The sequence below is a fragment of the Sorghum bicolor genome, chromosome 1 (genome assembly GCF_000003195.3).
Source record: "Sorghum bicolor cultivar BTx623 chromosome 1, Sorghum_bicolor_NCBIv3, whole genome shotgun sequence".
Classification (NCBI taxonomy): Eukaryota; Viridiplantae; Streptophyta; class Magnoliopsida; order Poales; family Poaceae; genus Sorghum; species Sorghum bicolor.
In genome coordinates this window covers 13817657-13843527 of record NC_012870.2, presented here as the reverse complement: position 1 = coordinate 13843527, position 25871 = coordinate 13817657, and the positions used below count along the sequence as shown (strand labels likewise).

Sequence of the window (25871 nt, the reverse complement as noted above, 5' to 3'; positions counted from 1 at the left end):
ACAAAGTGTGGCACATGAGAGTAAAAAAAAAAAGATATATTGAATGGTTTCATTATTGTTACAAAACTACTTTGAGAATTAAACTTAAGGGGCAACTTCAACTTCCATACTCTTTATTTTGATGTATTGCCAATTGGTCAAGTAAATGTGCATTGGCATTGCCAATGCATATGCTTTTTTTTTCCCTCACGGCATTCTGGGTGTGGCTTTTTTCTGATGAATGAACAAAGTTGTTTTTGGCTTTTATTTCATTTGTGCTTCCTGAGTTGCGCGATCTGAATGTTGTCGACATCCAGCTTGCTGAAGTTGCTTCTCCTCCTGATCCTGAAGAACTCCCCCCAACTGTACGCGTCGTACCTTGACGGGTTCTCCTCGCCCACCATCTCCTCCAGCGGCTCCACCAGGGTGGCCATGGCCGGGTTGAAGAAGTAGGGGATGGAGAACCTCTCCTTCTCCGAGTTCACCGACGCCCGGTGCTCCACGCTCTCGTACCTGTCGTTGCTCCACACCTGCAGCTAGCAACCCAAATCCAATCACAATTCACAACTCGATCGGCATTGGACGGATGAAGGACCTCGTTGTCGATCGGCACGGCAGGTGCAGGTGCAGGTGCAGGTGCAGGCACCTGAACGACGTCGCCGACGTTGACGACGAACGAGCCACGGACAGGCTCCACGCGCACCCACGCGCCGTCGGTCCGCCTCCGGACGTCGAGCCCGCCGACGTCGTCGTCCTGGCGCAGGATGGTCAGCGCGCCGCTGTCCTTGTGGCGGCCGAGCCCGAGCGCGAGGTCCGGCCGTGGGCACGGACGGTACCGGTTCATCCGCAGGTACGTCGTCGTCTGACCGTCCCCGAAGAAGCCGTGCAGCCGGTTGGGTGCCAGGTGCAGGCTCCGAGCGATCAGCTCCAGTAGCTTCAGGGCCAGCTCCTCCATCGCCGCCGCGTACTCCTCCAGCGCCGCTCTGCGTGCGTGCGTGCGTGCGAAACAGAGTCAATGGTGGTGTTTGGTGGTGGGTGGAAACAGAGGGGGCGAGAAAGAGGGAGAAGCTACCGGAGTCCCGGCAGGTCGGCGTCGTCCGGCCACTTGTTCACGAACACCAGCTCGTCGTCGGGCGCCGCCGACGGCAGCTCGTGCGGGAAGAAGTCGAACACCTCCTTCCAGTCCCGGACGTTCTTGGTGTGCTCGGCGTCGTAGTACCCGAGCGGCGCCCGCTCGGTGCGCCGCACGGCCGCCTTGAGCTCCGGCGGCAGCGCGAAGAACGCCCGCCCGGCCTCCACCGCCCGCGCCACCGTCGCCTCCGGCACGCCGTGGCCCACCGCCACGAAGAAGCCCCAGTCCCGGCACGCCGCGCCCACCTCGGCCGCCAGCGCGTCCACGGCCCCCGGCGTCGACCCGGCTAGCGCAGACAGGTCGATGACGGGGACGCCGGTGGCCTGGGCGATGGGCGACACAGGGCGGTGCTCGGTGGCCTGCACGAATGCGTCGTCCATGGTCGTGGAGGTCCGCTTCGTGCTGAGGTGTGCTGGGATGGTTACGAGTCAACGTCGTAAGAGGGAGGTAATCGTCCGTATTAGCAAGACAGCAACTACTGTGCAGTTGTGCTCATCGAAGCATCACTTAGTTTGCGATATAAAGCTATAAGACATCTACATTATCTTCCACTAATAACTATATCATGACACTAACTTTTAACCTCTTAATATAAACTATCTATGTCATCTCAAGTTTATCTCAACATAAAAGACACTCATATCATCTTCCACTAATAAACATGTCATGACACTAATTTTTAACCTCTTAATGCAAATTATCCACGTCATCTCAAGTTATATATCAACATGAAAGACATCCATATCATCTTCCACTAATATCCATGTCATGCCATTAACTTCCAACCTCTTAATGCAAACTATCCACGTCATCACAAGTTTTATCTTAAAATATAAGATATTCACATCATCTTCCACTAATAGCGATGTCATGTCATTATCTTCCAACTTCTTAATGCAGGTTATCCACGTCATCTCAAGCTCTATCTCAATATGCAAGACATCCACATCACGTTTCCCTAACTATCCACATCATCTTTCATTAATAGACACGTGATGCCACTATTTTTCAACCTCCTAATGCAAGTTATCCATATTATCTCTACTTAATTTTTTTTAAAATTTTTGCAATCACCGTAACAACGTGTGGAGTATCTTCTTAACAATACAACAACTTTGATCCCCTAAAGGCACACCATTACTTCACCTTCGAAGAAATCGAAGAGATATCTATCGGCGCCTTCCTACATGGACAATGGCACCATCAAAATCATCTCAGACAACGAAGCCTTAGGCCCCTGTTTAGATCTCTCCAGTTTTTAAGAATCTTGTTTCTGAAAACTTGGTGGGATCTAAATAAGTTAGTTTTTATCTAATTTCTTGTGTTAGTTTTTGCTAGATTTTTAAAAACTAAAAAGTTATTGCTACTCAGCTTTAGCTAGTTTTTTTTATGAATCTGTGAAACAATAAATGAAGCCTTCCAAATCTAAACACCGCTACCAGTTTTCCTCAGAATATAGATTTTAAAAACTAGAGGCAAAAACTGGTTTTCAAGAATCTGAAACTCATTCAAATATGCCCTTGGCACCTTGAACTTGTTGCCACAGAGTAAAGATCCATCATAATTCAATTTCAGGACTACATGAGTTAGTTTTGGTGTGCTCTGCTTTGATTGGTTCGTTGGCATATACTCCCTCCCTCTTAAATTAGGCCAGTCTTAGTGGCCCGTTTCAATACACTGTTTCCAAAACAAATCCGCTGAAACAAATAATGAAACAACCTCCACAATGCATGAGTTTCACCTTGACGTTTCCTAGGTTGGGCAAAGCATTTAATTACTGCAAAATGATTGGATCACATGCAAGATGGTGAAACGATTTAGCCCTCAGTGGGGATTTCATCCCATTTCACCGCGTGGGAAACAACGCCCGCGGGGTTTCACCATGGTGAAACTACTTCCTTCTCTCTCCTATTCGCTTCATGCAAAAAGTGCAGTTTTGCTGACATGGCGCTCTAATAAATGTGTATGACATCCTGGTGAAACCCCCACTGAGACTGGCCTTATAAGTCATTCTAAAATTCTTGAAAAGTCAAAAATTGAAATTATAGAAAAAATTAAAAAGATTTATAACATCAAATAAATAGACTATAAAAATATAATTAATGAAGAACCTAGTGATACTTAGTTGATATCATAAATGATATTACTTTATCCTATAAATTTGGTCAAATTGGATAAGAACTTTTGCTCTTCCGTGCTGCTATAGCAGCCATATATACATGGCGCACGGTTGTGGTTGGAATCCGATCGAGGAAGATCAACCAATTCGGTTTGAATTTGCAAATAAACCAGACCGTCACAAGCCTGTTATTATTCCCAAACATACTCGCATCCATGTTTTTTTTTTTGAACATGCACATCCATGTTTAGTTTTTTTTTACTCCACACACACAGCACACAGCGCGCACATTATTAATTTGTTCTAACACGAACGGCGACACGCATATACTGAATCTGAAGACGACGGCCGGTCACCTCGATCGGCTTGTCCTAGTCCTGTAGACCTGTAGTATCCTGCTGCTTATCTAGGCGAGGACGAGGGTCTTCTTGAAATGCGCGATCTGAATGTTCTCCACGCTGAGCTTCTTGAAGTTGCTGTTCTTCCTGGTGCTGAAGAACTCGCCCCAGCTGTAGGCGTCGTACCTGGGCGGGTCGTCGTCGCTCACCAGCTCCTCCACCGGCTCCACCATGGTGTAGCTCGCCGGGTTGAAGAAGTAGGGCATGGAGAACCTCTCCCTCGCCGAGTTCACCGACACCCGGTGCTCCGCGCTCTCGTACCTGTCGTTGCTCCACACCTGGACGAGGTCGCCGACGTTGATGACGAACGACTCCGGCACGGGCCTCACCCGCACCCACTCGCCGCCGCCGCCGTCGGAGGAGCGCCGCCGGACGTCCAGCCCGCCCACTTCGTCCTGGTACAGGATGGTCAGCGCCCCCGCGTCCTTGTGCCGCCCCACTCCCAGCGCCAGGTCCGGGCTCGGGCATGGAGGGTAGTGGTTCAGCCGGATGAACGTCGTCTGGTCCTTGAAGAAGCCGTGCAGCCGGTCGGGCCTCAGCTTCAAGCTCCGGGCGATCAGCTCCAGCAGCTTGAACGACAGCTCCTCCATCGCTGCCGCGTACTCCTCCAGCGCCTCTCTGCAAAAAAAAGTTCAATTATTGTTAAACTATTAAATGGTAAAATATGATCGAAAAGATAAGTTGATTTCGTCACCTGAAGCCCGGCAGATCCTGGGGCCACTTGTTCTTGAAGACGAGCTCGCCGTCGGCCACGGCTGCTGGCGGCGGCGGATCGCGCGGGACGAGGTCGAACACCTCCTTCCAGTCCCTGACGTTCTTGGTGTGCTCCGACTCGTAGTACCCGAGCGGCTCCGCCTCGCTCCTCCGCACGGCGGCCTTCCGCTCCGCCGGCAGCGCGAAGAACGCGCGCTGCGCCGCCGTCGCGCGCGCCACGGTCTCCGCGGGCACGCCGTGGCCAACCACCACGAAGAAGCCCCAGTCCCGGCTCGCCGCGCCCACCTCGGCGGCCAGCGCGTCCACCGCGGCCGCGTCGGTGTCGCTGGCGGTGAGAGGCGAGAGGTCGATGACCAGGATGCCGGTGGCCTCGGTGACGGTGGGCTTGGGGCGGTGCTCGGGGGCCTGCACGAAGGCCTGCTCCATGGTGAGCCCGCCCATGGCGATCACGTTGCTGTGTGGTTGTGAGGCTGCGATGTCTTGCTGTGAGAAGAGTGAGGCTGGGGCCTGTGATGAGAGGGAGAGGGTGGTTAAATGGGACGTTGGAGCTGGTTGGATTCAATGAATCTGGATGGAATTTTAGGTGAATCTTGTTTTCCAGCACTTCTCCCGTTTAATTGGCTGATGTGTCCATGTACACAAGCGGATGAGTGTACTGAACAACTTTGTGTTGTTTTGATCGATGGTGCGGTTTAGTACTTGGTGTGTTCTAGTAGTACGTGTGATGTCATGGATGATTGTAGGATCCGGATCCACTATAGCCCAGGGTGGAAAGTTATATGAGGCTTTGTCCTAGCACATCAGTTATGGTGAAGCAAAACATTTTCCTTTGGCTATATACTAGCGCGTGCGTGTGCACACACAAATGCACGTCCCTGCTTGCTTCTCTTTGCATTATCTTCCCCCCACTGAAAAAAGAAATCAGTGAGGACAATCCCTTTAGGCCGTGTTTAGTTGGTGAAGAAAAAAAAAATCGTGACACTGTAGCATTTTTGTTTGTTTGTATTAATTATTATCCAATCATGGACTAACTAGGCTTAATTAAAATATTCATCTCGTAAATTTTGACCAAACTATGTAATTAGTTTTTATTTTTATCTATATTTAATACTCTATACATGCGTCTAAAGATTCGATGTGACAGGAGATCTTGAAAAATTTTGAATTTTTAAGTGGAAGTAAACAAGGCCTTAGAGCAACCATGGCTTCCTCTCTGTCCCCCAATTAACTGTCCAGGTTCACTAATTCTTGAATGCATCTATGCACGGTGTATGTCTAGGTTCGAGCAATTAATGTTGCACATGGATGAGAGCTAAAACAACTTCAATTGGTGGACAAAGAAAGTACTTATCATGGATTCATGCATCCAACACATAGGGAATATTGCTTAAATTTAGAAGAAATATAGTTATAAATAAAAAATATAACCCTCTGATGTGTTGGATGCATACACATAGATATACGTCGTAATTCCACAACATGTGTTCATGGTTGTTCCATATGAATTGTCCTCACTGAATATTCACCCTCAACCCATCCCATCCCACCCTTTCTCCTACTCTCCTGCCTCGGGAGTCGCCGCCCTTGTAGCTATCAGGCCTGCGACTGCAACAACCGCTAATCTTAGTGTCTTCTTCATCCCTTGCTCAAGTGGGCCTGCCTCACACCACCTTCTATGAATGTAGTGTATCATCCTTTGCCGCCACTTACTCTACCATCATCACTAATCTTAGTCATTGTGTCTTCTTTGTCTCTGACTGATGCCCTTGTTGCCTACATCGCCCAACCAACGTCTCCCACAAGCCAACAGACAACACCCCCACCCCTCGCCCTCCATCGTCGTCTCTACCGCTACCACCATCTATCCGTTTGAGAGGTGAAGAATCACCTTAGTGGAATCGAGGCTTGGAGTAGCACCTTGTGGTCGTGTAATCTCATAGACAAGCGCTCATGTCGGGGGTTATTGATGAGCTTGTAGAGGAGCGTTGATCGTTGACCTTGGCTCAACACAGACATAGGTGCCTGCAAAGTCACTTAACCACAAGTGTGTATATATATATATATATATATATATTGTGTGGTATTAATCACTCAACGCTTGTTCTTTACTTGTAGTGTTTTTGTCTAGTGACATAGCTTAGTTGCTTTGATCAATTCTAGAAGTGTGTAGTTGTGCTCACCCTAGGCTTGCCAGACATAGATAGAGGTAGTCCTTATTGGGGCCTTCCTTGTTTTTAATAAGTTTTCCTAGTGTTGTGCCTTCAAGAAAAATTTATTAGGCTATTCACCTTCTCTAGCAATCCAAAGATCCCTCTCAATGTCTTCTAGAACCATTTCTGTAGCAATGAAATACATATATCAAGAAGTAAGCTATGTGCAAAAGAAATAATTCATATTTTTTGATGGAGCTAATAGATGTTAAAGAACAAATCCTAAATCTACAAAATATCAATTAGATGATGGAATTAGATTTGGGAAGACATTTGACTAAGAAACCAATGTTAGAAGGATCAATATCCCTCTTTGTCGTGGGTTCATAACCATGACTAATGATTAGATGGTCGATATGTGAACTTTGGTGTGGTTAGCACTCAAAACATGAGAGGGTTTATCCTAGTTCAGACACCAAGCCCAGCAAAAGTTTTTGTTTCATGTTAAAATGATCAAGAAAGAGTTCATAAAAAATAGGGGCATGAGAGCAAAGGGTTTCTTCCCAAATTGATCTATCACTACTATTTGGTGCCTCTATAGCGTGTGGTGCCCTCACCTTATATCTTGGGAAAGGGAGGGAGTGAGAAGTACAAAACGTGGTTCTAGGTTCTTAGCAGCCAAGGAAAGTGGCCTCTCTAGCTGTCGTCCTCATCTTTGAGCCATTGAGGTGTCTTCTTTGATCCACTCTGATGGTCATGGGTGATAGCTCCTACCTGTTGTTGGCTTTTGCAGGTGGCTAGGGCAGACAAGTTTGCCTCAGGACGCTCCAATCTGGTCGTCCTTAGTCTGTCCTACCCTTGTGTTCTACGCTAATGATTTGGAGTTTCATAGAGACTAAAATATGGCTCCGTACGCTTGACTTCCTGTGGATGGTTAGACCATCGCATGCCCTCTCTGTCATGTTTCGTCAAATGCTACTAGGCATGACCCTTGTCAAAGCAAGCAAGCGACACCTCGCTGTGGTAGGGAACAACTCTCCGCCCTATTGTGCAGGTGTGAGACAGTAGTCCCATAGCATGTGCGTGATAAGAGATTCGAAATATCCGTCAAGTCCATCATCTGCTCACTCCTCTCATGAGTCAAACCCAAGTGAAGCATTCTGGATGTCTCTTGTCGAGCCACATTTGTTCACCTAGAGCCCCCAAGCGATGGGGATCCAAGTGGATCTAGGCCAAGGTCTCTGGACCCTGCCTCCCAAGCCATGTTCGTTTATCGAGAGCCCTTGATCAACAGCTAGCCTAGTCATCGCTCAAGGTAGTTTGAGCCTCAAGGACTTTGAATGGTATCTAGCAGGGGTGGGCAAGCACACCCGCTGGGTGTAGCCCCTAAGCCCCTAACTAGTTGCTAGAATCAGTAAGGGAGTTAATATCATTGTAAAGGTATGTTTAGTATAGGGTTTACATACCCCCGGTGTTAGATACTGGTAACTCTTGATTTAACATAGTATGTAAAAAACATGCAACTAATGCCAATATGAGAAACCCTCTTGTCTGCTCACACTTATTGTTATATTGCATATCACCTCCACATCTATCGGAGAGAAGAAAGTACGGTGTCTAGTGAAGTACACTAGGGTGGGTCTGAGCATCCATGTACAACTCTTCTAACCTTCTAGGTGCCGCTAAGGCATGTTGTATTAGGCCAGTCTCAGTGGCCCGTTTCAATGCACTATTTCCAAAACAAATCTACTGACAGAGCATCAATGAAACGAATAATGAAACAACCTCCAAAATGCATGAGTTTCACCTTGACGTTTCCTAGGCTGGGCAAAGTATTTAATTACTACAAAATGATTGGATCACATGCAAGACGGTGAAACGATTTAGTCCTCAGTGGGGATTTCATCTCGTTTCACCGCGTGGGAAACAACGCCCGCGGAGTTTCACCATGGTGAAACTACTTCCTTCTCTCTCCTCTTCGTTTCATGCAAAAAGTGCAGTTTTGCTCACATGACGCTCTAATAAATGTGCATGACATCCTGGTGAAAACCCCATGAGACTGGCCTTAAACCTTTTTTTTCTCTATTTTAATACAAAGATGCACAAACCTTTTGCATAATTGAGAAAAAATATTTTTGGATCAATAAATTCAACAACCATTACGGATGAATTATCCCTTAAGCAAGCGACCGGACCGTGCAGTAGTGTGTTCTCCTGAATTGATCCGAGTACATCCTTTCGTTCTATGATAGGACACCGGAAAAATATATACTCTCTTTGTCTAGAAAAGAATGTAACTATGAAATCCGTGTCAATTAAATTAGCTCATATTTAACCAAATTTATAGTAAATAACGATAGTATTTATGTCTTTAGATAAAATAAAATTTATAACTAACCTATGAATAATTATTTTGTATCATTAATGTTAGCATTTTTTAATACGAACTATAATTTTAGTCAAAATTTAAACAGTTTTTGACTACTCAAAAAGTAAAAATTGTATTTTCTTTTTATAGATAGAGGGAATATATATATCTGTCTTTGTTCCGAGAACAAAGGGCAAGAAGACAAGTTTATTTCCAAGGTTACAGAGGAAGAAGCTGTAGGTGCACACCGCTAGTCAGCTAGCACCTAAAGGGCTCTTCTTCACTTGTGGACTTGTGGTGGTCACAATTTTGTACCACTCACTCAGGGTCACGGTCACGGCACGTCTCCGGAGCTGTAGCTCTTCCTGAAATCCGCGATCTGGAGGTTGTCCACGTCCAGCCACTTGAAGTTGCCGTTGAGCTTGGTGCTGAAGTAGTCGCCCCAGCTGTAGGCGCTGTACCTGGGCGGCTTCTTCTCCTCGCTCACCACCTCCTCCAGCGGCTCCACAATGGCGCCGCTCGCCGGGTTGAAGAAGTAGGGCATGGAGAACCTCTCCTTCTCCGAGTTCACCGACACCCGGTGCTCCGCGCTCTCGTACCTGTCGTCGCTCCACACCTGCACGGTGTCGCCGACGTTGATGACGAACGAGTTGGGAACGCACTTGACGCGGACCCACTCGCCGTCGGATCGCCGCCGGACGTCGAGCCCGCCGACGTCGTCCTGGTACAGGACGGTCAGCGCTCCGGGGTCCTTGTGCCGCCCCACGCCCAGCACCACCTCCGGCGCCGGGCACGGAGGGTAGTGGTTCAGCCGGAAGAACGACGTGTGCTCCTTGAAGAAGCCGTGCAGCCGGTCGGGCCTCAGCTTCAGGCTCCGGGCCAGCAGCTCCAGCAGCTTCAACGCCAGCTCTTCAAGAGCGTTCGTGTACTCCTCCAGCGCCTCTCTGCGTGCGTGCGTGCAAATCATTCTCGTTTCACACATCTCTTGTTTTTTAATTAGTAGCCAAAAAAAAGGCATTGTCTCAGTTAATTCTCGTTTCATCGATCATCACATATAGTAACTAACTAAAAGGAGAAGGAATCTTGATTGATCAGGAGAGAAGTATAGCCAAATCCAAAGGTCGTCAGGGTCGCAAATGGATTCATCACCTGAACCCTGGCAGGTCCTCAGGCCACTTGTTCCTGTACACGACCTCGCCGTCGGCCACGGCTGCTGGCGGCGGCGGATCGCGCGGGACGAGGTCGAACACCTCCTTCCAGTCCCTGACGTTCTTGGTGTGCTCCGACTCGTAGTACCCGAGCGGCTCCGCCTCGCTCCTCCGCACGGCGGCCTTCCGCTCCGCCGGCAGCGCGAAGAACGCGCGCTGCGCCGCCGTCGCGCGCGCCACGGTCCCCGCGGGCACGCCGTGGCCTACGACCACGAAGAAGCCCCAGTCCCGGCTCGCCGCGCCCACCTCGGCCGCCAGCGCGTCCACGTCGGTGACCGGGATGCCGGTGGCCTCGGTGACGGTGGGCTTGGGGCGGTGCTCGGGGGCCTGCACGAAGGCCGGCTCCATGGTGAGCCCGCCCATGCGCGATCACGTTGCTCTTGCTCTGTTGTGGGAGGATGCTGAAATGCAATGATCCCCGGATGTGGTGTGAGGCTGTGATGAGCCTGCGTGTCTACTGTCTAGCTATGCTGATGAGGTGGTTGGATTCAATGAATCTGGATGGTTTTTTAGGTGAAATCTTGTTTTCTAGTGCTTGGCTGATGTGTACGTAGTACATGTCAGTGTCCAAACTTCTTCCCTTTGGAATAGATCCGGAGAAATTCCTGTCTCATATGAAATTGAACTGATGATTCCTGTAAAATTCCTGCATTCAAATGAGCCTAACAAGTCGATTTCACGCGCGTTTAATTTGCAGGAGATTGAAAGAGTTGCGCAAACTAGCCGAGAAGCTCTCCAGTTTGAGCTCCAAGGCGAAGGAGGTTTGGCGGTGGCGGGCAGTTGGCATCCAAGTACTCCTGGGCTGCCACTGCCAGCATCATCCGGCTCTTCGGAGCTTCTGCTCAGTTCGTTTCAGGGCTTTGGTTCAGCATTATCAATCCTAAATGCTGCATATTCATGAGTGATTTTAGGGAGTCGAGCGACAAATGGGCATCAGAAATCCTCGTCCAGGGCCCGTACGTGACATGTTGCCACGGTCACCAGACCTACAGTTGACGCGCCATATAAAGGCTTTCAGCGCAAAGACGTGATGGATCTGAACATGGCTTTTGTGGCAGGATCGACTTCTTTCGTCTTCACAGTTCTTGGATCAGCAAGAGGGTGACGACCCCGGCCGGCAAACTCCACGGTCTACACACAATCTGGCACACTCTACGCAAAGCCGCTTCTGGTTATCCAGTTGTACGCTAGATTGAAGTTATATAATGCTACTCTTGCGAATTCGCTTTTAAACTAAATTTAAATTACATGTAAGATACTGTATAAGCTTAAGTTTCACATGCACGCGAGACACAGCACAACGAGCTAGTACAGCCACGAATCTGAAGCTACACCATTCTGTACGTACACAAGGGAGACCAAAACTGCAGGAACCTGAAGCACGGCGTGCGCTGCTGCGTAGGAGTACACAAGACACGACACAATCCAATAATACAATGCTGGGAAAAAAAGAGACCTACTATTACGTACGTACTCCGTATGCTGCATGCCCTAGAGCTAGCGCTTTTTATACTGTAGGACGCCACGAAGGAAGCACACACGCCGACGCCGTCGATCTCACATCAGATGGGCCCCGCCATGCAGCATCATCCCGCCGGTCTGTGGCGCCGCTGCCGCCGGCGGAGAAGAGAAGAAGTCCGGCCACATTGAACCGGCACCGGCGCCTGGCGGCATCTTCGTCCACGTGTCCACGCTGTCGTCGTTGTCCGCCAGCAGCCCCGCGGGCCACAGGAAGGACGACGACGACCCGGCTGCGTTGCCATTGCCACCTCCCCCTCTAAGCCCGAGGCCTTGCATCTGCACGGCCGCCGCCGCCTCGCCCAGGTGTAAAGGCCCGGCTGTCGGGAGCCCGAGCCCGAGGTCGAAGTCGAACGACGACGACGACCCTGCGCCGCGGCCTTCGAGCAGCGGCGGCGCCCCCGCGGCGCCGAGCGCGAACAGCGAGCCGAGGAGGCCGCCGCCGCCCTGTCCCTGTCCCTGTCCCTGTCCCTGCAACGACGACGACGACGACGAACAGGGCAGGGGAGGCATCATCATCATCGGTGGCGGCGCCGCGCCGCCGAGGCCGAGGCCGAGGCCGAAGACGTGCGCCGCCGCCGCCGCCGCCGGAGCGCGCCTGGCGTGCTGCTGGTGCTGGTGGTGCGCCAGGCGCGGGCGCTTGCGCGTGGACCCGCCGATGGGGACGTTGCGGAGGGAGCCGCCCAGCGTCCAGTAGCGGCGGCAGGCGCGGCAGAAGTGCCGCGGCTGCGACGTGTTGTAGTTGTTGTAGTAGCAGAACTTGGTGTCGTGCGACGCGCACCGCGGGCACTGCTCCCCGCGCGCCGCGCCGCCGGTCCCGCCGCTGCTCTTGGCCGCCGCCTCCGCGGCGTCCTGCAGCTGCTGGAGGTAGGCGGCCATGTCGGCCGCCGCCGCACCACCCGTCCTGGTAACAACATTGTTGGTGGTGGTGCCGGAAGTGGCGGCCATCGTGGCGGTGGTGGTCGTGGTGGTGAGGTGGTGGTGGTGGACGTCGTGCTTGCAGGTGGTGCTGTGCGGCAGCGGCGCGAACGGCGGCGCCAGCATGGTGGGAGGCTGCAGCCGCGCCGCCTGAGCTTCCATTACTTGGCCTGCCATGGGATGATGCTGGACGAGTCTGGAGATTGGAGAAGGTGATGAGTGGCGATCGAGGACCGGATGGTGACGACGATGATCTCTCTGTGCTGTGGTCTGCTGTGTTTGAGCTGGGACGCCGGGGCCATGGATGGTAGGTATATATACGCGCGTGCATGCTGCTAGTCTATGGGAACGCAGACAGGGACAGAGATTGAAAAAGACTGATGGGTACGGATGGTGACAGAAGGCTGACGAGTTGAGTACGCAGGGCGCAGCCTGGACAGTGGATGGAGCCAGCCACCGCCAGCGCCAGGCGCCACGCCAGAAACCACCACCACCGGGCCGGCCCGCCGAGCAGTAGCTTTCTCTGCTGCTGGCAGTTGCAGCCAAGGAATCCTACGACTGGTCACGCGACCACCTGCTGGTGTTTGTGCCTATGCATGCATGGTTTTATCCGTCCTCCATTGTGCGCCGTCCGATCAAACAACTCACGTACTCCTATCTGCTCTAGGCTTGTCCTTCCATGTCGTGTCTCAGTTTTTACATCAAAAAAGTTTTTAGATTTTGGACAATACAGTACTTTCGTTTGTATTTGATTCGACTCACAGATTACACTTAAACTATGTGAATAGTTATTTTTTATCTATATTTAATGCTTCATGCATGCGTCTAAAGATTTAAGGTGATGGAAATTTTTTTAATTTTTTAGGAACTAAACAAGGCTTAGGTGAAGTTTTCTTCTTACAGCTAGCTATCTAGGCCTTGTTTAGTTCACCTCAAAATCTAAAATTTTTTTAAAATTTCTCGTCACATCAATTCTTACAGCACATGTATATAGTATTAAATAATAGTTAAAATAAATAACTAATTGCATAATTTATTTGTAATTTACAAGATAAATCTTTTGAGCATAGTTAGTCTATGATCAAACAATAATTATCACGTACAAACGAAAACGTAACCAAACTGAACAATGCCCTACCTACCTAGTACTCCGTAGCACTCAGGAGTGATTGACGATGATCAACTTGCCATAATACTCCACCATAATACTCCACCGCAAGTTGCCAGTTGCCGTGACATATAGTAGGTCCACAACCTCCACCGTTGATTGTACCTCGTCACGACTTCTCTGATTTGTACCTTGCATGTCATGCTGGCAAGTGGCCGGACAGGTCGATTCACCGGAGGACGACATACAGGAATATAAGGTCATTCGTTCTTCGCTCACTGCAAGTTCGATGGCCTTGTTTAGTTCTAAAATATTTTACAAAATCGACACTGTAGCTTTTTCGTTTGTATTTGACAAATATTGTCCAATCATGGACTAACTAGGTTCAAAAGATTCGTCTCGTCAATTCCGACCAAACTGTACAATTAGTTTTTATTTTTGTTTATATTTAATACTTTATGCATGTGTCTAAAGATTCGATGTGACGGGAAATCTGAAAAATTTTGCAAAACTTTTTAGGAACTAAACAAGGCCAACATGCATGATGGCACATGCCGGTACTAGGTAAAAACAGTGACATGGCACGAAACAGCTGAGAAAAGAGTTGGATTCATACGTGTTGTTGGAGTACACAGTTACAATGGGCCGTTTCATTAATTTGTAAGCCCTTTGATCCCAACATCATAAAAGGCTAGCCTAGCTATGTGCAACCTTGAAACAAAAAAGAAATATGCATTGAGCGGAAGACACACAGATAAGGTTATTTTGTTTTAATTTGTCTCCCTAAGATGGCGTAAGAATGTTGTGCCAAGCAAGAATGGCCTAACGGAGGAGTAACAAAAACATAATGAAAATAGTGAAAGGAAACACTCTACTAAGAATGGTCTACTAGTTGCGTGCAATGTGTGAATTGCTTGTTCTTTCATAATCCATGGCTATGACAAGCTTGTTTAGCTGATAAGTTATGACAAAAAAAACACTGATAATGATTTATATATTTATTTGATAAGGCCAGTCTCAGTGAGAGTTTCATCTGAGTTTTATTAACATTGAATAGGATGTCACATAGACAGTTTGGATGATATGACAAGACGAGAGAGAAGAAATGAGTTTTATCTAGGCCTTGTTTACTTCCAAATTTTTTTTGCAAAATAGGAATAGTAGCACTTTCGTTTGTATTTGACAAATATTGTCCAATTATAGACTAACTAGGCTTAAAAGATTCGTCTCATCAATTTCGACCAAACTGTGCAATTAGTTTTCATTTTCATCTATATTTAATACTCTATGCATACGTTTAAAGATTCGATGCGACGGAGTTTCAGAAACTAAACAAGGCCCTAGAACTGAACAAGGCCCAAGTTTCCCTTCATTTTATGACATGACAACTCTACGAAACTCTCCACTAAGGCCCTGTTTAGTTCTCCACCAAAATTTTTTTCATCCATCCCATCGAATCTTTAAACACATGCATGACACATTAAATGTAGACAAAAAAAATAAACTAATTACACAGTTTGGTTGAAAATCGCGAGACGAATCTTTTAAGCCTAGTTAGTATATGATTAGCCTTAAATGCTACAGTAATCTACATGTGCTAATGACAGATTAATTATGCTTAATAGATTTGTCTTGCAGTTTCCTGACGAGCTATGTAATTTGTTTTTTTATTAGTTTTCAAAAACCCCTCCCGACATCCTTCCGACATATTCGATGTGATTGTTTAGATACACCCAAAAACCCAAAACTTTACAAGATTCTCCATCACATCGAATCTTGCGGCACATGCATGAAACATTAAATATAGATAAAAAAGATAACTAATTGCACGGTTTATCTGTAAATCACGAGATGAATTTTTTAAGTCTAGTTAATCCATGATTAGATAATGTTTGTCAAATAAGAACGGAAGTGCTACAGTGTCAAAATCCAAAAAAAAATGGATCTAAACAAAGCCTAGAGTGGCCAAAATCCAAACGAACGGGCTATATACGGCTGCCGTGCCCGGCCGCTAGCTGCAATGCAAGGAGAGGAAGACGAGCATGTACTACTGTGGATAATGAGCTGAAGGCGCTGCAACCGAGGCGGCGGCAAACAGGCATCTATCTAGACACCGATCGATCCTAGCCGTGTCCGTCCGTCCGTCCCTTCCTTCCTTGACTGGACCCATGCAGGCGATGGGCCGACTGGAGCTGATGCGTTGTTGTCATGGGCATGCACCCCGGACCAGCGACCACGACCGAGCATCAGCATGCATGGTCTCTTCCGGTCCAGAGACTGGGACCCGCATGCATGCAGACCAGACCAGACCAGACCAGCGAGCCAGCCGCCGGCCGCCGGCACAAAACATGACCTGCAGCCTTTGACGACGCGCCCAGTAGCATGGCATGGCTGTTCGTCTCCACAACAGTCCCGGCCTCCCTCCCGGGCCACGCCGGGACAAAGCCAGCATATACGACTCCGATGCGTACCACCAACATGAGCCTGACAAGGCGGCTAGCATTCCAAGGCCACGCACGCCACCCGGCCCGCCCCCGCGTTTTGCATGGCAATGCCGACCGGTCGGCACGTAGCTGCTACTGCTGCTGCTGCTGCTGCTATGGTAGCTACTATACTACTGGTGCGCGCTAGACATCCTTGGCTGGCGCCTTGCGCTTGGAGCCGCCTGTTGCTCCATATGCGCGCCCGCTAGCTACACTACACTACACTACACTGTGCCTTTTTCTCGCATGCCACACCTCCCTGCCGGCGGCCGCCAAGCCGGACCTGGGCTGGATGCATGGCCCACCTACTCACATATAGCACGCCGTGGTTTTATCTTGCTCGCAACCCTCTCATTAGTAGGGCATGAAAATCATATCACATTTTATTTTATATATATGTAGGACCACCCCCTTGCATTGAGGCGGAACAACCCCCGCCCCACGAGCGCTCCCTTTGGCGACTCGGGGGCTCGCCAGCTCCGCCCGCCTCTCCCCCCTCCTTGCTGCCTCCCTGACTGTCGTCGCCGCCTCGCGGCTCGCGCCGGCCCTGCCACCTTCTCCTCCCACCTCTTGCTCCTTCCCCCCCTCCTCTAACCCTAACTCTTCGGGGACTTGGTGGTGGCCTGCCGGCCGGCGGCAGGGCGGATCCACGTCTCTAGTGGCCGGACCTTGCCTTTGACGGTTGGTGGCACCCGACCCCGCCTTAGACACCCGCTGGCGCCATGGCCGGCGTTTGAGTTCGGCGGCGCTCTGCTGGACTAGCTTCGCCGGCCTCCTGCGGGGACAATCACTACAAGAAACCTGATAATCCATGACAGAACATTTTCGTCACGAATCACCAAAAAACTGTCACTATATAGCATCTGTGACGGTTTTAGATACCGTCATGGATTGAGCGTCATGGATTGTCCTCCGTGACGGTTTATCGAAAACCATCACAGATTAACGTAATCAGTGACGATTTTAAACCGTCACGGTAGAGCCCGAGGCCTAATTAACCCAGCCCAAGCCCATTTTTTATGACGAAAAATAACCGTCACAGATTAAACAGCCACCTCATCTTTATACTGACATGGATGCTGACGTGGATGTTAAAGCAGCAATGACGTGGACACTGACATCAGTGCTGATGTGGACACTGACGTGGATACTAGCAGCATTCTTGCTGATTTTAAAAATCTCGTAATAATATAACAAGCATCACATGGAAATAAATCATGTTTTCATTCCATTCCAGTAATCAAATACACCAAACAATATAATGGATGAAGTGTCGTAATGACAACTTGTTTCAGTAATCAAATACAAAGTCTCACGTTATTCACATCTCACGTTTCTACTAACCAAATACAAGGTCTTGTAATGCTACACGATTCAGGCTCTGCAGCAGTTTTCTTGTTGCTGAAAACACGATTGTCTATCCTCCAAACTGCACTATTTTCATTTGTCACCCTGCAGCAAAACACAGCACAAACGTAAGTACAGTCATTCCATTTGATCTGTCTGCACGGATGAAAATGTAGCAGTTAGAAAACAACACAATTCACATAATAAAGGAATGCAAAATACAAACCCATTTCTAAAATGTGAACAATGAACAAACCGAGTCATGGACAAAGCCATTATGCCTCTAGCAGTTAAAAAAATTACCAGTTTGCAGTTATAGCTCAAACATTCAGGTTGTTTAGACAAAAATAAGTGCTGCATACAGCAGGAGTCCTGGATTCCCTATAAACTAGTCGGCCCCCCCACACATCGCGCGAGCTTGAGGAAGCATAATATGTCATTACATGTCTAAAGTGGCACAAAAAAAATATATAAATAGTTTTAATTGGAAAAGCTTCAAGTTACATGTCTCTTGTATTCATGGGTACCTTGATAGGTCATAAAAAGATATAAAATAGTACAATAAATTTAAATTACATAAAATGTGTATAATCAACTCAAAGCTACAGTTGTACTAGACAAGTTACTAATTCTAGTGTTATGTATAATACTTAGCTACTAACGGAAATAATGCTAGACCAACAACTGAACGAAGTAACACAGGATCTCATTTTTGCATTTTTCTCTGTAAAATTCGATCATTTATAGGAGCTAAGCTAACAAGATATAATGAGGCATATGCCTGAATCGACATTGAGACCATCTATTTCTTTTACCAACTGTACTCTACTATTGGATTAGTGGTCTAGAACAAGGTTTTGCATATTAGATTATAAATATTTCTGCAGAAAAATATGTTAAAAAAATATAGTCAGAATGTAACCTTAGGTGAGTATGTAGCAAAGATTACTAACTAGGGACGACTAAGATATGTTAAAAAAACTTGTAGTCTTTATTGCTGAAAAAAAAACAGATAGACCAATCAGATAATTGATACCTTACACAAAGCTTTTTATATATTCAGGCCATTGTTTTTAGACCTGTCCAAAGTAGAGTTCAGATAGTTAATATCTTGCACGATGGTAGCACGAAGATCCTTAATACAAGATGACTGACCTTTACAAAAGGCATCCTACGAGCTCTGCCCTTGTTGAAACTTGACTGCAATAACAACACCGCGCTGCCCACTACAGCTAATGTCGTAACTTTTCCTCTTTATTGCCAAAACAGTTGTTCCCACATGTCTAAAAATCTGACCTGCTATTTGGTAATTCAATAGTTTAGATAGTTGGTCAAAACATCATAAGGAAGATGACATGACAAAAAAAACAATTGCATTGGCAAATCTCTGAGTACAGAATAAGTACTAAATTCATATTCAAAAATACAATGAGACAATATTGGCAAATTCATACTACAGAACCAATTAATTGATAGAAGCTGATATAGTGAGACAATATTGGTAAATCTGCAGCTGTATGTTTGAAGCGCTACTACACAGTGCTCGCTCATGGCGAAGGTGTGGTCACGGAGGGAGCAGATCTCCTGGCCTTGCAGCTTCTGCACACTACTTACCATCGCCTCTTTCCTTGGCCTAGCCAGCACCCGACACCGACTGTATAGGCACAGGCTCGCCGAGATCCACCTCGAATGCATTCCCAACCTAGGATCTGCAGTGTAGGGGACAGTCGGAGTAGGACGGCATCACAGGGGGCCTGGCCGGCGGTGCAGGAGGCCGAAGGAGGTGGAGCTCGTGTGGGGGGCAGGGGGCCTGGCCGGCAGCGCAGGAGACCGAAGGAGGTGGAGCTCGTGTGGGGAGGCAAGGGTCTTGGCCGGCGGCGCAGGAGGTCGAAGGAGGTGGAGCTCATGTGGGGGGCGGGCTTGAGGACGGTGGCGCTTGGGTGGGTGGCACGATGGGGGCAGCGGTGTCGGTTGGGAGTCACCGTAGGAGGTGGCGGTGCTCGAGTGGGAGGTGTCGTAGGGGCGACAACGCACGGCCAGGAGACGAGGATGGTGGTGCGTGGTGGCGGCCAGTGGAGATTGGGAGGGGATGGATTTAGGTTTTGCCACACTTTATATATGCAAGCAGGTTTTGGGTTTTGGGCTGGATATCCATGGTGCTAGAGTGTGTATTGTTAGTGATAATGTACAATTGGTGACGTTTTTTGAATCCGTCACAAAGAATCCGTCACAGATTAACAGATTTCTTGTAGTGAATCCGTCGCCCGAGCTCACGGCCACCTGCCATCCTCTCCTGCCCCGTCCATGGCGACTGACGGCGCACCCACGACGCCCTAAGCTACCAGGCGGCGTTTCCGCAGCAACGCTGTGGCGTTGCTGAACGGGGTGGCGGTGTGGGTGACGTGGTGAAGGCTTCAACTTTGGCGTCCGAGCCGTGGCTTTGACCATTCGTCATCGCTGCTTCGGTCGCCATGAGTGTCCTGTTTCCGCGTCGAGAATCTAGGTGAAAACCCTGTCCGTTTGTTCCGAGCCGGTGGCGGTGGCGCAGAGCGCGTCATCTACCTTCCTAGAGGCGTCGCTGAAGCTTCTTCGTCTACGGTAGGCTGAGGATGAAAGTCCTACTTAGCCCTTTGCCCTCTACCGTGGCCCGTGGGTGGTGTCTTCCTACCCGTCGCTCCTCCCGCGTGGTCTCCCGGGTCACCGTGCTGCACCTAATTGGGCTTCATGTGTTCTCCTCACCTTGGTACTCCTGGCTGGTGTTTGTTGCAGCCGTAGTTGTGGTCGTTTTTGGTAGATGCTTTGCCGCCGAGGTCGCGTTTTCGGCGAATGCTTTGCCGCTGAGGGACTTTCGGCGGATGCTTTTGCTACCGAGGTGTTACGTCGCGTTGCCAGCGGATGCTTTGCCACTGAGGTCGCTGACGTTTCCGGCAAATGCTTTGCCGTCGAGGTTGTTGGCATTTTGGATAGATGCTTTGTTGCCGAGGTTGTCGGGATTGGTTGGACGGATGCTTTGCCGTCTGTAGCTCTAGCGGATGCTTTGCTGCTGTTATCTTTACGGTTCCTCTCACTGCTGGCTACCATAGTGTGAAAATTTTGTATTAGGTTCGGTTTGCTGGGGTTGTTAGGTGGAGGGTCCCCTGCTGTGGGGGTATAAACCCCTATACCCTCATGGGCCGATATGGGCCGCACCATCAGAGGTGGCACGGCCCACAAGATGAAGACGTGCGGCGCATGACGCTGGTCGGCGTGCATCGTAAGGCTACAAGATATTGTACCAAATAAGATAGTTTACTTGTAACTCTGTCCCTTCACGATATATAAGGAGGGGCAGGGGTCCCCTAGAGGACAGGTGATACACATTATTCTCTCGACACAAATCAATACAACCAGACGAAGGACGTAAGTATTACGCCCACACGGCGGCCGAACCTGGATAAAAAGCTTGTCCGTGTCTTGCATCACCATCGAGTTCGTAGCTTGCGCACCGTCTATCGATAAACTACTACCGTGGGTATACCCCAAGGTAGACTGCCGACTAGCTTTCATCGACAGTGGCGCGCCAGGTAGGGGGTGTGCGTACAGCTTCCCAGACGAACAAGATGGTCATCATCCCCGACTTCGTGGCCATGGCGGACGGCTTTACGTTCACCGTCAGCTTTAACAGCTTCACCGTCACGACCACGGAGGAGGCGTAGATCCGATCTGCGCCAACCACTTCTCCATCGACGTCGGCGGCAGCTCTAACCACGCTGGCTACGACTCCGACTACTCCAGCAACGTCTCCGACCACGCCGACAACGCGTCACCCGCTTCTCTGCTACAAAGGGAGGCAGATCGACGACACCGACCTGCTCGAGCTATCGACCAAGTTGTTTGGCCTACTTGCTCTAACCACCAGTCGCAATAATAATCGCCGCGAAGAACGGCGCTACGACAACCGCGACCACCGTCATGACACCAAGTCAAAAAGCTCGAGGGCCAGACAATTTTGTCGCCACCGACCAGACTTTCGTCCAAAGATAAGTATACTTCTAATATTTTATTTATTTTTGGCATAATATTTTTTATTATCCTTCAAAACAACTTTTTAGTTAGCCGACTAGTTTTTTCTCCTACACGAGTTTTCTAGAGCCGGTACTGTCTCCGACTCCTCCCTACACGTGCATGAGATCCGCCCTCTGCTTTCCGGGTGGTCGGCAGTAGCTCTCTGGCGAGGCTGGCAATCCCACGCGTGTCTAGGTTCCGCACCTCATGCTGATTGTTGGCTAGACCAGAGCTGGTACAAGCTCTAGGATGAATTAACTACTCGTGCTAATTTTATAACAAAAAATCTAAAACTTATCTCAGTACTGATTTTTTATCTGGAGTTTATTTATACATCATGTACTACCTATTCTCTATATTTATTTTTCAGGAGTTTGGCCCAGTCGACAAGCTACGCTCGGGGACTCGTCGACTATTCCCTACGCTTTGCTCGGGAACTGCTCCGACCACCGAGCACGTTTACGTTCCCAACCACGCTCGGGGACTTGTCGACTACTCCCTACGCTATGCTTGAAGATTGTGCCGACCACCGAGCACGTTTACGTTCCCAACCACGCTCGGGGACTTGTCCACCAGTCCCTACGCCGTGCTCGGGGACTGTACCGACCACCGAGCACGTCTACTTTCTCAACCGTGCTCGGGGACTCGTCAATCACTCCCTTCACTGTGCTCGGGGCTTGCTTCGATCACTCTCCAACCACAGCTTGGGGACTGTTCTTCTCAATTACATATGAATTGGACTCATATACAACTGAGGGGTAATTTTATTTTTTTAGACCTTGCTACAAGGCTCATACTTCGCCTTTCAGCAAGCTCGGGGACTACATCGGTACGATGCATCTGGCGATGCATCTCAGTTTCAGAATTTCTTTGAGGACTTTTCTTTTGACCCTGGCACCACGTGCCTACGTCATCTACTACCAGGCTCGGGGACTAAGTGGGCACACTTCACCTTGCGGTGAATATGCTTGCTTTTTTTAGGTCTATACTTTTCAGAAAAGTAAAGTGAGCACACTTCACTAGGAAAGAAATCTTTTTTGATTAAGAGCACCATACATTCTTTGAACAACCGGCTTCTTCGATGTCAATGTTGATCAATTGTCTTTTGAGTTGGTCAAAATACCGTTGCAACTGTTTGGGCGACTTTCCTGCTTATTGAAGACGTCAAGCCTCACTGATCGAAGAAGCTCAAGACGGCGTGTTACATCACAATACATGGTGCTCGGGGATAGCTGTGGGGGTATAAACCCCTATACCCTCATGGGCCGATATGGGCCGCACCATCAGAGGTGGCTCGGCCCACAAGATGAAGACGTGCGGCGCATGACGCTGGTCGGCGTGCATCGTAAGGCTACAAGATATTGTACCAAATAGGATAGTTTACTTGTAACTTTGTCCCTTCACGATATATAAGGAGGGGCAGGGGTCCCCTAGAGGACACGTCATACACATTATTCTCTCGACACAAATCAATACAACCAGACGCAGGACGTAGGTATTACGCCCACACGGCGGCCGAACCTGGATAAAAAGCTTGTCCGTGTCTTGCATCACCATCGAGTTCGTAGCTTGCGCACCGTCTACCGATAAACTACTACCGTGGGTATACCCCAAGGTAGACTGCCGACTAGCTTTCGTCGACACCTGCCCCTCATGTTTCTTGCTTTTCATTTTGGTGTTGAGGACTTCGGTTGTAATCCATGGATTACCTGCGAATTCTTTTGTCTCAACTATGTGTAGGTCTTTGACCATTCTCGTCCGCTTAATGAAAAACGGGCTATATCCCCGATCTCGAAAAAAGATTATATATATGGCCGGATTCGTATTCGAATACGGATAATATCAACCATGTCAAATAAGATATAGTTGGATGTCGATATAATAAATATACAACTTAAGTATTCAAATACGGATACAGTATCAAATGTTGAATATTTAGACTCATATAGATAGATCTGAATCCCTTTAAACGAATTCAGTCTCGAATACGAGTCGGAAAATATCTGTACCATTTTCATCTCTCCTCGTCAGAGTGAAAACAGATCGGGTATGGACAGATATCTATCATATTTGTTTTATATTTCTAATTGGATTCAGATTCGAATACAGATAATATCAACCTTGTCGGATAAGATAGAATTGAATGTTGACATCATAAGGCCTTGTTTAGTTCCATTTTTTTTTGGAAAATCGACACTGTATCACTTTCGTTTGTATTTGACAAATATTATCCAATTATGGACTAACTAGACTCAAAAGATTCGTCTCGGCAATTTTGACCAAACTGTGCAATTAGTTTTTATTTTTGTCTATATTTAATACTCCATGCATGTGTCTAAAGATTTGATGTGACGGAGAATCTAAAAAATTTTGTAAATTTTTTTGAAAACTAAACAAGGCCTAAATATACAATTCAAGTATTTAGATACGAATATGGTATTTGATGTCGAATATTCGGACTCGGATAAATCCCTTCAGACGAATTCAGTGATATGGTCGAAAAATATTCATGCCGCCATTTTCATCCCTGGCTCCAAGTGACGTCTAGTATGTCACGGGTTGGAGTGAAAATATCCATTTTACGATTATTTAGAAACAAAGTCCATCTTTTAAACGCTGATCGAATATCATTTATAGAGTCTGATTTTGACCTTCCATGTCGTACATAATGTAAGCCATCTCAATATTACACAGGTTGGTTCAGCCACCGCACTCAGCCTTTATTTAAAATGGTGCTCTTTTAGTTAAGACATGTTTAATTTCCTCCGGTAAAGTTTAACTTCTGCCACATTGAATACTTGGACACATGCATGAAGTATTAAATATACACTATTTATGAAACTAAAAACGCAGCTAGAGAGTAATTTGCAAGACGAATATTTTAAGCCTAATTAGTCTATAATTAGACAGTAATTGTCAAATAAAAGAAAAATGTTACAATGCCGGTTAACCTTTAACACCCCCTAAATTAGAAATTACTAGCACATGTTCCAAATCTAGGACTCAAGACCCCTTTGGTTCATAGGATTTCCAAAAAAAAATGTAGGAATATCAAAATTCTTGTGGAATGAACAAAAAATTTTCCTTTGGAGTTTCATTCAACTTTTATAGGAAAAACAAAGGAAAAAAACATATAGTGGAACCTCATTATCTTGGTTTCCTATGCTTTTCCTACACTCAACCAAACACCTATTATATTAAAATTCCTATATCTCCCACATGTATTCTTATTGTATTCTTTTATTTTTCTTATTTCTATATGTTTTTTTTATCTTACGTTTCAAAAGGACGCTTTGGACTTGGCTCGATCGACCGCTTTCGTCAAGGGAATCGCTATTCAATCCTCACCTTCTAGCCCATAAACCCAAAGAGGCAACGATCTTTCCTCTCCAATTTTAAGGTTTATAGTTTAAACAATTCTAAGCTAAACAGTAAGTATGTGCATCCAAAATCTAAATTTGTATTTAAAAAAAATCGAAATGTTTGTCAAAACAGATGCGACATACTCTACTACAGCAACATGCATTTCGGCCTTTATTTACGAGCCGCAACATTGTCAGGAGTGACGGATTGAATTTTGAAGTTGGCTTGCTTGATTCAAATGGGCCAGGCCTAACATGGCACGAACCCCAGCCCGATGCGTATGCATTGTAACAAAAAGTCCACAACCACTGGTCCACACAGCAGCGAGCCCAGGCGAGCTCTTGCCACAATTTTACCTTGTTTCTTGCATCCCCACGTGAAGTCGATCCCCCTTTTTCCATATTTTATCATCCTGTTTTTAATCTTCCACTATGTTCTCTTCTCTTTTTAGCTGAATGTTTTCCAAATCAAAATGAAAATTCTCTGATTCGAAGTTTGTGAAACCGATTGGAGAAAAAAATACAAATCTCAAGAGGTTCAGTTTGTACCCATGCATTTTAAGTATTTCTTCGGTTCAGTTCATCAAGGTTTTATGGTTCGGCTTGAAGTTCCCAACTTGAAAAAATAGTGTCGGTTTCAAATACACTCCGTATATTATGACAGTCATATTAAAATGGATTTCTTACAACATACCTATTTGGTGTCTAGATAAATTAGGAGATGTTTAGATGCCTTTAAAATTTCAAAAGTTTTTGAGAGATCTAGAGGGGTTTGCAATTTTACTTTGACGTCACTTTGGGAGATTTTGGAAATTTATCCGTAAATCATGAAACGAATTTTATCCGTAAATCATTGAAATTTATCCGTTTTTTAGCCTATCCATGATTTAGAAATTTTCTCATGAAACGATTTTTTTTAGCCTATCCATGATTTAGAAATTTTCTCATGTTTCAGTCCAAAATCTCCCAAAGTGATGTCAAAGTAAAATTAGGAGCCGTTGTCATTCGGCCGCCCTCGGCCCC

General features: G+C 47.4%; 4 protein-coding genes across 5 annotated transcripts; all 4 read right to left on the bottom strand.

Annotated features, from left to right (window-relative positions):
• LOC8062262 (probable 2-oxoglutarate-dependent dioxygenase At5g05600) lies at nt 16-1793 on the bottom strand. 2 transcript variants are annotated; one of them, XM_021451306.1, is made up of 3 exons: nt 1052-1793; nt 626-962; nt 16-515 (listed from the first exon to the last, which is right to left on the bottom strand). In XM_021451306.1, exons 1-3 carry the CDS (start codon nt 1489-1491, stop codon nt 249-251), a joined length of 1044 nt encoding a protein of 347 aa, XP_021306981.1. In that variant the 5' UTR covers nt 1492-1793; the 3' UTR covers nt 16-248. The 2 variants fall into 2 exon arrangements, with proteins under 2 accessions (XP_021306981.1, XP_021306982.1); XM_021451307.1 differs by having other exon boundaries at nt 16-509; nt 1052-1789.
• Nucleotides 3364-4862, bottom strand: LOC8062261 (probable 2-oxoglutarate-dependent dioxygenase At5g05600). Its single transcript, XM_002464179.2, has 2 exons — nt 4323-4862; nt 3364-4246 (listed from the first exon to the last, which is right to left on the bottom strand). Exons 1-2 carry the CDS (start codon nt 4781-4783, stop codon nt 3637-3639), a joined length of 1071 nt encoding a protein of 356 aa, XP_002464224.1. The 5' UTR covers nt 4784-4862; the 3' UTR covers nt 3364-3636.
• Nucleotides 8986-10605, bottom strand: LOC8062260 (probable 2-oxoglutarate-dependent dioxygenase At5g05600). Its single transcript, XM_002464178.2, has 2 exons — nt 10010-10605; nt 8986-9804 (listed from the first exon to the last, which is right to left on the bottom strand). The coding sequence occupies exons 1-2, from the start codon at nt 10429-10431 to the stop codon at nt 9195-9197; spliced, it is 1032 nt and encodes a 343-aa protein (XP_002464223.1). The 5' UTR covers nt 10432-10605; the 3' UTR covers nt 8986-9194.
• Nucleotides 11378-12774, bottom strand: LOC8062509 (dof zinc finger protein DOF3.4). The gene has a single exon (XM_002464177.2). It carries the CDS (start codon nt 12679-12681, stop codon nt 11626-11628), a length of 1056 nt encoding a protein of 351 aa, XP_002464222.1. The 5' UTR covers nt 12682-12774; the 3' UTR covers nt 11378-11625.

Coding starts and splice junctions, on each gene's coding strand:
- LOC8062509 (XM_002464177.2), bottom strand. CDS start 12,681: ATGGCAGGCCAAGTAATGGAAGCTCAGGCGGCGCGGCTGCAGCCTCCC.
- LOC8062261 (XM_002464179.2), bottom strand. CDS start 4,783: ATGGGCGGGCTCACCATGGAGCAGGCCTTCGTGCAGGCCCCCGAGCAC. Junction 4,247..4,322: donor CAGGATCTGCCGGGCTTCAG/GTGACGAAATCA, acceptor TTTTTTTTGCAG/AGAGGCGCTGGAGGAGTACG.
- LOC8062262 (XM_021451306.1), bottom strand. CDS start 1,491: ATGGACGACGCATTCGTGCAGGCCACCGAGCACCGCCCTGTGTCGCCC. Junction 963..1,051: donor GCCGACCTGCCGGGACTCCG/GTAGCTTCTCCC, acceptor GCACGCACGCAG/AGCGGCGCTGGAGGAGTACG. Junction 516..625: donor ACGTCGGCGACGTCGTTCAG/GTGCCTGCACCT, acceptor TTGGGTTGCTAG/CTGCAGGTGTGGAGCAACGA.
- LOC8062260 (XM_002464178.2), bottom strand. CDS start 10,431: ATGGGCGGGCTCACCATGGAGCCGGCCTTCGTGCAGGCCCCCGAGCAC. Junction 9,805..10,009: donor GAGGACCTGCCAGGGTTCAG/GTGATGAATCCA, acceptor GCACGCACGCAG/AGAGGCGCTGGAGGAGTACA.